The sequence below is a fragment of the Sylvia atricapilla genome, chromosome 2 (assembly GCF_009819655.1).
Source record: "Sylvia atricapilla isolate bSylAtr1 chromosome 2, bSylAtr1.pri, whole genome shotgun sequence".
In the NCBI taxonomy this organism is placed as follows: Eukaryota; Metazoa; Chordata; class Aves; order Passeriformes; family Sylviidae; genus Sylvia; species Sylvia atricapilla.
This window is the reverse complement of record NC_089141.1, coordinates 28,026,037-28,037,674: the sequence shown is the minus strand read 5'-3', so window position 1 is coordinate 28,037,674 and position 11,638 is coordinate 28,026,037. Positions and strand designations below refer to the sequence as shown.

At 50.8% G+C, this 11,638-nt stretch overlaps 1 protein-coding gene across 1 annotated transcript; it reads right to left on the bottom strand.

Moving 5' to 3' along the window:
• Positions 1-5,678: 5,678 nt before the first annotated feature.
• On the bottom strand, positions 5,679-10,984 carry LOC136374004 (C-type lectin domain family 4 member E-like). Its single transcript, XM_066339116.1, has 6 exons — positions 10,849-10,984; positions 9,271-9,366; positions 7,828-7,935; positions 7,350-7,501; positions 7,026-7,147; positions 5,679-6,301 (listed from the first exon to the last, which is right to left on the bottom strand). The coding sequence occupies exons 1-6, from the start codon at positions 10,886-10,888 to the stop codon at positions 6,151-6,153; spliced, it is 669 nt and encodes a 222-aa protein (XP_066195213.1). The 5' UTR covers positions 10,889-10,984; the 3' UTR covers positions 5,679-6,150.
• Between the last annotated feature and the right edge of the window lie 654 nt (positions 10,985-11,638).

Here is an 11,638-nt window from a genome sequence, read left to right as displayed (position 1 = left end):
ATATATGTCCTCCGTAGAGTACTGCACTTTTTATTCCCAAAGTCCAGTGGAAATAAAACTCCTCAACTTTACTCCCAAAACATTCATGCCATGCCTAGTGGTGATGCCATTCCTCCCCTCTTGATACAGGTTAGCACCTGGTCAGAGTGTAATGAACCACCAGAATGTAATGTAAATGTATCAATCTCTGAGGGTCCAGCCTTTGCAGAGAAGTGGCTAAAATTAATCAGCAAGACTGATCTTCAGCTTTTGTAAAGCAAAAGGTTTAATAGGGAAAAATAACAAAACAACAAACGTTACAGAAAACAAAAGCTAAGCCGTGCACAGGTGTCTGAGAAAATCTCGGACACCTTGCTAAAACACTCCAAAAAGTCTTTTACTTCCTTTGTGCTTCTTCCTGAATAGTGAATGTTTTAGGAGGGACAACGTGGCCTGCTGCCAATAAAATCACCAAGAGGCTTTGAGTTACAATCTTAGAGCCAGATTCAAGCTCTTGTGCTGGTGCTGAGCCAGTTACTGCCAGAAGGGTATGGAAAAATCTAGGTAAACCTCATAAAAATGTCTAGAGGTAAACTGAAACTCTTTCCCTATTTGGAAAATACTTGCTGGGTGTGGGAAATGTATTCCCACACCTTCTGAAATTCTCACTAAAAACCTAAAGAACAGTAGGAAGAAGGCAGGATTCCATGTAGGATTGCTGCCCCCAGGAACAGAGCAGTAGGAGAACAAGGGACATTCATTCTGGGAGTTTGGAATGAATCACGATCTGGAAGAGTCTGGGTCCATATCTCTCTGACACCTCATGTCCTGGAGCTCATCCCTCCCTGCAAGGATTGACAACATCCTGAACACCAACATCTCTGAATCACTGCACACAAAGTGGACCTCAGCCTCTACATCCCCAACAGTTCCTGCCTCATTGGTGAGAGTGAGAGCCACCAGAGTCCATCTCATCCTTGGGTCCTCCAGAGCTGCTCTCACACAGCTCGATGACAAGGAACCTCCAGTGTCCTCCTGGATTGTTTCTACTTTACTGCTGAAAACAAAGCTCAGAAGCTGCAGCACAGGTTGCAGAGCCTGACAGCTGCCTCTGTGAGCTGCTCTCACACACTGCTGGGGCTCAGGGCTCTGGGGCTGCTTTCCAGACTGTGGGAGGGCAAAGCAACCAGCCACACAGGAAACAACTTTCTCTGGGATTAACTCTCTCTTCCTGGATTTTCCCTGCTGCTGGCACTTCTCCTGTGTTTTCTGCCTTCTGCTCTGTTAGCATTTCCTTCCAGGCTCCTTGCCCTCATGTCACTGTGGCAGATAAGCCTTTCCCTGCAAATCATTTGCAATTCAAGGCAACTGGATAGCAGGACTGCTCAGGGGCTTCAGGTTGCTGGAGAAACTGCCATCAACCACTGGGAAAGAGAGAATGTCCTCCACCAAGTCAATTTCTGAAAACAAGCACACTTGCTGTTCTTCCTGCTTGGAACCCTCTCCAGCCTCACCCATTGCACCCCATCTTGGTCAGATGGCCTGCACAGCAGCAAGTGATAAAAAGGCGTGTGGATGCAAGCAGCTGTGTCAATTGAATAGCTGCCACTGTTTGAGGAGGCATCTGCCCCTAAACCACTGCTGTTGAGGAAGAACATGAGCACCAGCTTAACAGTAAGCAGGGCATTAGGGAAAGGCTTCTGAGGCACAGAAGAAACTGTCTGAAAACAAAAATTAGAAGAAGCAAGAAGACTTGAAGAGAGAGAGGATGGAGAAACGGGAAGGAAGTGGCCATCGAGCTCAGGGTGCTCTGCAGCTTGGCCACCTGTGTCTGTAAGAAGCTCCCTGGCAGCTGAGTGCCGTGGGTGACCTCGCTCAAGGCACTGAGGGGTGCGGCAGACACAGAGCCACAGCTCTGCAGTGTGACACTGTCACCCTGTGCTTTCACCTGTGCTTCACAGGCTGCCGGGAGAGGTGTGCATCCACACGAACCCCACATGTCCAACGGGAAGTGTGTGGGACCCGGGGAGCCCCTGCTCCCACAAAGGGGATGTGTATTCTTGCAGCTGCATTTCCTTGGGGGCTGGTGGGAGGCTGGAGGAGGCGCGGCCGCGGGTGCAGCGTCCTGACTGGGAGTTTATAAAAGGAGGAAAATACGGGAAATCCTCGAGCCAGCAATTTCAGCTGACGAAAAAGCCAGAATACGGGTTTGGACACTGATAGTGCGCAAACAGCGACGAAAACAGGAGAAAAAGCAACTTTACTGCTATGGCACAGAAAACAGCGGGAGAGCAGTTGGACAAAATGCCTCTTCTATCGAAAGGGGCGACGAATTGGGGCAGCAGACATAGGGGGAAGGGATGGCAGCCACAAAATCGTTACCTACGTGGTCTTTTATTAGAAATTCATTCAAAAAATTATAGTCTACCGAAGTGACCGCAGCTGCTGCGGCAGCAGCCCCCCTTCCTACCCGCGGGCTCCAGAGATCTCTGGGTCAGCACCGTCCGTGTCTGCAGGTCCGATTTTGTTCCCTCTACCCACGAACGATGGAAAAGTGCCCCTGCAATTCCGTTTTTCATCTTGAAAAGCCCATTAAAAATGTTCTAGCCACTTGGAAACCGCTTTCCCTCCAAGGCACGCGCAGCCGGCGGCGGCACGGGAAGCCGACACAAAGCCGGGAGCTGTGTGCCTGCGCCGCTGTCCAGCGGCTCCGGCGGGACGCAGTCTCGGCAGGCGGCGATGCGGGCTGGCGGCTCCGCTCTCCGGGCGGGCGGTGGCCGCGGTGGCTCGGCGCCGGTGACTCGGAGCCTGCAGAAAGCCCCGGGCACCGCTCGCTCCGCACTTCCAGACGGAACGCGCCAGCTCCGCGGACGGCAGGAGCCGCAGCACATTTCCCGCTCGCAGCTCATCCCCACGGCTGACACTTCCAAGGCCGCTCCCTCCCGGCTCAGCGCGGCCTTTTTCGACAGCCCCGGCGGCTCTGCTGGGCCCGGCCCTGCACCAGCGGCCCCTGTCCGCGGAGCTCCGCGGGCTGCGGGGCAGGAGGTGGGAGCCACAAGCGCTTTGTGCCTTTTTCACCTTTTCTCTATTTGTTTGCGGCGTTTTTTGCCCCTTTTGCTACGTGCGGCCTTTAGAGGTTTTTGGTGTTGCTTCTTGCTGAAAAGAAGTCATCGCCATTCCTGTGACCCTGAGTGCATCTTGCCCCTGCAAACACGGGCACGTACAGAGCCTGCTGGGAGGCACAGCGGGAGCCGCACCAGCCATGAGCACACAGCACTTAATGTAGATTCAAGCCACAGACACCAGTCTTTCAGGATGTGCTCAGCAGGATCATCTGGTCAAACACTGCAAGGGAGCCAGTACTGTCTCCTGGCAGGATCTATCTCCATCATTTGCACCTTCACTTCCTCCTCTGCAGCACAGTCAATTCCCACAGTTTCAACTCAGAATCTTTACAGTGGTGAGAAAACTTCCAGCAGTGGTTTGCTCTCCCTGTGCTGCTGGAATATGAGCAGATATTAGTACTGCGCTGCAAGCCTTTGGAGAGAAACAGAAGATGAAAGCTCATTTTGGCATAATGAAATCCAACCATGCCACAGAGAAGGAATGTGGTGACAGCTGGAAGAATTCTAGAAGAAAGGCCTCATCAAATTAGACCTGCTCTGCTGAATTGCCAAAGTTAGCCTGTCACTTTTTGAAGTCATTTGCAAGTTCCCATGAGAAAACAACAATCTTGGTAGGGAAACTCGTTAGCAGAACAACCTATTCATGGGTTGAAAACCAAATGCACCTGCAAGAACAAGGGATTTGTCCCATGAGAATCAGGAAAGATGCAGCCAATCCAAGAACAGGTAGATCTGATGGACAAGTAGAATACCTTTTACTAACCAATGGAGTAATTGGCAAGAAAATGATGAATCAATTAAAGCTGCACATGAGGTCTGTAAAACTATTGAAGAAGTGATGTGAATAAAGATTTTTCCCATGTGAGAAATCAGGTTGCGATTCATGTCAATCAAATAGCATTGTGCATCTGTGGGCAATGTGGACACAGACCATGGGAGTATTATAAAGAAGTTTTAAGAAAAAATATCAGGTAAGTAAGTCATGGAAGTGGGGTTTAACAAGGCAACTATACAACAGTAGGCTTTTAGCTAACCATTTGTTTCAATAACAAAGTTGTAATTATTTGCAATATAAACCTTAAACCACCTTGTAGTATAAGTTTTAAACTACCCTTTGTATAAGTTATAAATTGTTTTCTTAGTATAGAAGAATTTGCAATCTTTTAACAAAGGGAAGTGGGACTAACAGACGGAGAGGCTTTACAAAGGTCTTTGGAAACATGCTGAATTTGGGGTTTTGTAATAACTGAGACAGAGGGGCCCAGCACAGGTGTTAAGGCATGGTACTCTTTAAAGATGTGAAATAGTTAAGAGGAGGCTTGCAAAATGTGTGCTGACTAACAAAATGTAAGGCTTGCTTAAGCTAATTATATAACCAAAACTAATGCTAGTGGGAAAAGATATTTTTAAAAAGGAGACTGGGGAGACAGCAGAATACTACCTCGGACCACCTCCGCAACAGATCTTCAAAGCCACAACTGCTGATTATGAAGAAAAGCAAGTAGAAAATAACTGAAAATGTGGGGAAGTGAAGTGCCTGGAATGGTATAAGGGACCAACATGTGAGAGATGAATTCGGACACTGCTTGGGGCAGTGACCCCTTGGGCACCCAGCGCTGCGATTGGCTCACTCTCCTTATCCAACAAATGAATAAATTTGCCCCCAGTTCCCTCCCAGAAACTCCCAGTTCCCCCCAGTTCACTCGCAGTTCCCTCCCAGTAACTCTGAGTAACTCCCTGTTCCCTCCCAATTCCCATTTACTGGGATATACTGGGAGTTACTCGGAGTTACTGGGAGTTACAGTGTTCATACAAACACAGTCCCCTGGAGAGAAGCCAGACCATAATATAAACATGTCCCCTTAGAGAGAGAGCTGTCAGGGCAGACAGAATAAAACCAAACCCTGGCCAAGAGCTCTCTGTGTTCTGGTGAAGAAATGTATTCATGATATACCACTGGTTCGAGGAATACTGCTGCTACAGGTGAGCCTGGGCAGGTGAGCCAGGAAGAGGACTTTTTCCATCAGGTGGCTCTGAAGGCTCATGGTAGATTGTTTCTGCCATGGCAGCAAGTCCAAAGGGAGGGCCACAAAGATGAAGGCAGTGAGGATAGAGACAGAGGACTGGAGATCAGTCTAAAAGATCTGGGATTGTTCAGCATGGGAAAGAGAAGATTCCTAGTTGGTCTTATAGTAACCTTTCAAGATGATTCCAATAAGGCTGGAGAGGGACTTTGTTCGAGAGCATGTAGTGATAAGACAAAAGGGAATGACTTTAAACTGAAAGAGGGCAGGTTTAGAAATTATTTAGAATTATTTTCTGTAAAGGATGTGAGACACCGGCACAAGTTGCCCACAGAAGCTGTGTGTAGGCCATCCCTGGAAGTGTTCAGAGGCAGGCTGGATGGGGCTTTGAGCAACCTAGTCTAGTCTAAGGGGCCCCTGCTCAAGATCTAGAAGCTGGAAACATGATCCTTAAAGGTTCCATACAACCCAAACCATCCCATGCTTCTAGGGCTATAATTCTCCAGCTTCGATGTGGGGAAAAACGAGATACAGAGACACTGCACAGAGCTTTTCTTCATGGGTGTGATGTTGTATTTTCTCTTGCTCAGGATTTCAGAACTTTTTCAGCAAAACCAGTACAGCTAGGGGACATTGTCTGTGTGACTCAACAAACAGCAAACAGCTCTGCTCAAGGAGACAAAGGACATTGAAACTATGGGTATCTGTCTTCCATTCCTGTGTCTTCCTCCTGGACAAGTCCATCTCTTTTCAGCCAGAGGCTCCTGGACACAAGAGCCTTCTTAAGAGAGAAGAGGACACAAGAACACAGGACCTTTGTTTGATGAGCCTGAGCCTTCCTGTGTTCCCTGAGCCACCACATGCACTGGGGATGCTGGACAAAGCTCATTTCACTTCCACACACATGGTGCCACCCCACACAGTGAAGATGTGTCAGGGCTCCCCACCCCTCCCAGCACAGCCAGCCCTGTTCCCAGCTCAGTGCTCAGCTCCCAGCTTGACTCAGGACAGGGATATTTCCATCACACAGTTACTGCTGCAGCTTCACAAATCCGATGATGCATGGTGTAATAGATGACATCATTCCAGTTTTTCAGAATATTGTGTTCCAATGCATGGATTACAGTGCCATTCTGGTCAGGCGCGTTGCTTGGTTCTCCAACTCGCCAGAACCTGGGACAGAGACAGGCTTGTTACTCCTCAGTGTCCACTGTAAAGCACTGCTGGAAAAGGCCACAGTGGGAAACAAGATTTGAAGGGAAGAGACAGAAATTCCCACTGCTGATCCATGGACAGAAGCAATGCCCCTGCTCCCACTCCACATCCCACTGGCACCAGTGTCACATGGAAACCTGCCTCCCTCCTACAGCCTTCCAGCACAACAGGGCCCTGCTCCATCCTGTGGGGAACTGATCTCCACCACTCACCCATGCACCTCACACCCAGCAGAGGCCCGTGTTGGCCCCCAGAGCAAGTTTGTTCTCCAGAAGAAGATGCAGCAAGGGCAGTCCTGGTGCTCTCTCCCTGTGCCCCATCTCCTTCCCTGCATTTCAGCAGAGGCCATTTTGTGCATACAAGTGCAGTGAATGGAGGTCAGGCTAGGCTGCTCATCAGGGTTCTGAAGGGTTCTTGCAGCCACCAAATTGAAGCTTTTTCTGTGCCTCCAGCATTGACTTCCAAGTCTCAGGTAGTGAATTCATAAGCAATAACCAGCAGAGATGGGGCCATGTGAACCTGGTGTCCTACACAGCCCTGTGCTGCTGTATCTTTGATCTCTCACAAGGAAACAATCTCTCACAATGGTGACAGCCCCTCTCGTGCTGAACTTGTCACATCTCTCCTAGTTTCCTTCCCTACCAAGAGTTCCATCAAACATTCTTCAGCCAGAGATACTCACGCTGCTGTCACATTATATGGAGTCTTGTCCACCCACTGCCACTGGCCCACCTTCTCTGCAAACAGACCAATGTAGAAATTCTCTCTTTTAGGAGCATTTTTTATTTGCTTGGAGAGGAAAACCTGGCAATCAGAGAGAATGCAACATCCATGAGGGGCAGGACTGAGCACAGGAAGGTACCAGGAGTCCCTGTGGGCTTGTGCTGCAGAGTTGATGACAGGACATTCCCCCTCCCTGCAGGACAAGGAGGGGCTCAGAGTCCCCTGCAGGGCCCAGCCCTGTGTCTCTGCCTGCTGGCTCCCTCTCTCAGCCCTGAGCACCTACCTGCTCTGCCTTGCTGTTGATCACCACCAGCTGGGAGCCCATCCCAGTGCAGTTCTGCTCACTCTCAGCCCAGTTCATCATATCAAGGGACAGGAAATAGCAGCTTCTTTGGAACCTTCTCCAGCCCTTTGGGCAGCACGTCCAGCCTCTCTCTGTGCAGGCAGAGGACAGAGAGGTGAAGGTTACTAACAAGAGATGCTGACTGCAGAGATACAAGTTTTCCAGGGACAGTGCTCATGTCCTCCTTGGTGACATTTTCATGAGAGAAAGAGCTTGAAAAAACAGGGATTGTACAGAGATTTCTTCCCACTGCTTTGGGGTATGAGCAGTGAGCTTTGTGTCCCCCAAGCTGTGATACTCCTTGTCAAGGGGATCTCAGGTCTCGAGGAAGTTCTTTGGATGATGTGGTTTGGCTTGTCCTGGCACAGACCATGGAGGCCTTTAGCCCCAGGGAAGAGGAGACATGGCCAGTACTGACCTGTGCCTTGTGGCACTGTTGAGTTGCACTCCCACTCCGAGAACTGCTGCTGCTGCTGCTGCTGCTGCGGGTCTCTGGGCTGGTCACTGCTGTGGCGGAAGGGAAGCACTGCCAAGGGAGAGCAAAGGCAGCAGGATTAGCCCTTCCTCCCAGCTCCTCACACTGCATCACTGGCCCCTTGACTCTCCTTCCACCATATCCCCACCCAGCACTGTCCCAGCTGTCACCTCTCCTGGCCCAAAGCAGTGGCACAGCTCCTTCCCAGGCAGAAAGAGACCATCTTCCAAGTCACACAGCAGAAGGAGCCCTGGAAGCACATGCCACAGAGGACATGGCACACCCAGCAGGATTGAGCCCAGCCAGGCACAGCCACTCTGCCCTGCACACACCTACAGCCCAGCTGCCAGTCTACAGAGCAGCCTCTCACTGGCACAGCTGGTCTCTTCCTGAACTCCACACCACCAGGCATTTGGAGGAGTCACCATCAGCTGGGCCTGTTCCATCAGCAACACACAGGCCAGGGGAAGGTAATGACATATGGCTGCAGCTGCTGAAACCAGGGGGCAGCATCAACTCCTAGGACTTACCAGCTCCCAGTGTGTGGGGAATAATGCACTGTGACAGGCTATAGCCACAATCCCAAAGATTTAATGTGACTCAGACACTCAGAAGTTAGAAGCTGATCAGGGTGTGCTTGACAACAAGATGTTTATTTCAATTGATAATTCAATTTACATTTAATGATAAATATTTTACTGCTGAGCAGAACAATCATAGTGGCTCCAGTGCCTGGTTACTGAATAGCTGTAATGGAGGAAGGCTCAGAGGAGATGGACAGAGGCTGTGTCTGGCTGAGCACCCCCATTGCCAATGAAGGTGACCTTCTCCCTACACAAAGAGAAAGGATGGGAAGAGAGAGGGTTTTTGGTTTAGTCCAGCAGAGGGATTTGACCCACTGTGGAGCTGTTCATCCCTGCAGGAATCAAAAGGGGTCAGTGCCTGCCTCAGTCAGCCATGAAAGCTGTTTGCTGAGAGACACTGTTAGGGCCTTAGCCTTCCTGAGGAAGCAGGATAGGAAACCATTGGCTCATGGTCCTCTGGAAACCCTTCCATCAGAGCAGGGCTGTCCAAGCTCTCAGCTCATGCAGACTGAGAGACTCAGAGCAAACTGCTCTGACAGCCTTGCTGCCACCACAGGCAGCTCCTTCCACAGCCAGCCTAGCCAAGAGATCTGCCTTATGCCCAGAGATTCAAATGGTGCATCAAAAGCTACAGATACATTCTCACAAAACATGAGGCTGCATCAGAAGAGTTCTCTGACCTGTGTTTTGGTGAAGGGCATTTGCCTGCTGGCAGAGGGACCGGGATATGGGACTTCCACCTGACCAAAAGCAGTCACCTGAGGCCTTCATCCCAAGGGAATTGAGAGACCCTGGCACTCACCAAGGCAGATGGTCATAAAGGCAGCTTTGATTGCAAGGGTTGTAAGGAGGAAGAGGCAGATGTTCAGCCGGGGGCAGCTTCTCTCTTCTGCTGGGGCTGAAAACCACAAAGCAAGAGTGAGCATGTCGCAGGCCAGAGTAGGGGCAGGATAACCCAGGGGTCTGTGTACCCAACACCCTTCTGCTCTGTTTTTCCCACGACTGGGGATCCCCAGAGGTGCTGGAAGCAGGTCCTGCTGCCTGTCACTTGCAGTGGCTCAGACCCACAGAGTACAGGAACACTGGGGCTGCCCCGAAGCTGCTTCTTATTTTCCTGTTTACCCCAAGACCTGCTTGTCTTCTGCCCAAACCTCCCTCCCTCTTTATCCTGTCAGACCTCCTTTCTCCTCAACACATCTTCCTTGTTGCCTTCTATTCCCACTGTCTGTCACTGAATGCTCTTTCTGGATCTCCCTCCTCTTCCTCTGTCTTCGGACCTTCTTTCTCTCACTGCCTGTGTTTTGCCTCTGTACCGTGAGCCCCTTTCTGCAATGGCTCACAAAGGAGGGACTGTGGAGGTGGGCGGAGCCCCGGCTGCTCTGCCCTGGAGGGAGCCAAGCTGAGGAGTCAAGGAAGAATTTTGCAACTTCACCCTGAGCCCCTAGGACAGACAGGCCTCCCAGCTACGGTGACCTGTCTGGAGACCCACAAGCCCCCTCGGGATTTTATGTAGATCTGTTACAATTGATTGGTTCTGTACCCTTTTCCTCCCACCCTGGTGTCCCATAAAAAGCCCTGGGTTCCCTCTCTTCAGCAGAGGTTCCTCGTCCCTGGATCCCTTTCACTAGTACGCTCTTAATAAAGTACCACCTGCGGAAATTCCATACGAGACCTCTCTCTCTCTCACCACGACCGGCTAAAAGAGGGGCAAACTCACAAGGGCATGAGCTAAGAGCACTGAGCTGAAATCACTGAAAGCTGAAATCACTGAGCTAAAAAATCACTGCTCTGCCCGATGCTGAGAAGCCCCTCTGCCAGCTGAAGAGCGCCCTGACCCCCCAAGGAGCTGTTTCTAGCGAGACATCCTTTGGGGTGGCTGTGGCGCTCTGGGTCCCAAGTGGCGGACCCCATCCACCAGCTGGCATAAGGGACTGCCCAGCTCAGGCTGTGCACAGCCAGACACACAGAGGGGATTGTTTCCACAGGGGGAAAAGGCACTTGGCAGCTCTTGGGAGAGCTGAGGCTGGGTTGTCCTTGCAGACACCAGAGATGGGAGCAGGGCCTTGTGCTCAGTGTGATGCAGAGAGCGTCACCAGGGGAATGACAGAAGGACAGCAACCTTCATCCCCACTGTTTAGAGACAAACCACTGCAGGGAATAGCAGGGCACAGTCTGTCTGCACTTCCATTCCCCTGGCTCTAGGAAAAAGGTCATTCTGCCAGCCTGGGCACTGCCCACTTCCCTCATCTGTAGCTTTGCTCTTGTCCTAATCCCCATGTCTTGGTAGGAGGCCACCACACCATTCCCAGGATCCATGCCAGCCCTGTCTTTCCCCCAACTCCTTGCACAGGACAGAAAGGAAGGAAGGTTTGGGAGTTACCTGCAGTTCCAGGACTGAGTCTCCCTTGCTCATTCATCATCTCTACAAGAGGATCACTCTTCTCCAAGGGTCCCTGTTACCAGTGTGGCCACAAACACACAGACACAGCCTTCCTCCTGCACAGGGCAACTCCCTCACTGGTGAGGGGTATTCACAGGCTCTAATCTGATGTGCTGACAAAGGCATATCCTGTGTATAACCCACAGCACAGGGAGATTGAGGAACTTTCATCTTGAACTGGAAATGTCACACAATACTCATTGCAGCTCAGATACCCATTGAGGCAAATGAAAACAAATGAGGGGAGCATCTCTGCAGCTTAAACAGTGTCCCTTTACACAGACAGTTTCACAGATCATCCGTGGCCTTCCCTCTCTGGGGCCTGCTCTTTCCTGCTGATGGTCCATGCGTGTGAAAATACATACAGGGGCAGGGATATTTGGCATTTGCTGTGTACGGGCTAAACCCACTTTGCACAGCCTGCAAAAGGGAGCCAAAAATGACAGGAAAGCAGATATGTGACTCAGTCTGGACAGTGCCCATGTGCCTCCTGAGCCCAGAAATCCAGAGCACAACAGAGAATTTGCCAACATTGTCTTGATTGAATTCCACTGGAAGGCAGGCTGGGGCTTTGAGCAAAGGGGTTCAAGACGACCTGGCATTGTGGGGCAGAAAGATCACTGGGCAGGGCCAGGGTCTGTGTGCAGGACAGATCATGAAGTGTCACTTGCTTTTGACTGCAAAAGCTGCAGACACAGCTGGAACAGAGATGGGAACACAGCCTTTGGTC

What these genes read in the sequence shown, in the direction of transcription:
- LOC136374004 (XM_066339116.1), bottom strand. Translation starts at nt 10,888, where the DNA reads ATGATGAATGAGCAAGGGAGACTCAGTCCTGGAACTGCAG. An exon ending in ACTCAGTCCTGGAACTGCAG is followed by an intron (nt 9,367 to 10,848) that starts GTAACTCCCAAA and finishes TGTGGTTTTCAG; the next exon opens with CCCCAGCAGAAGAGAGAAGC. An exon ending in AACAGTGCCACAAGGCACAG is followed by an intron (nt 7,502 to 7,827) that starts GTCAGTACTGGC and finishes CTGCCTGCACAG; the next exon opens with AGAGAGGCTGGACGTGCTGC.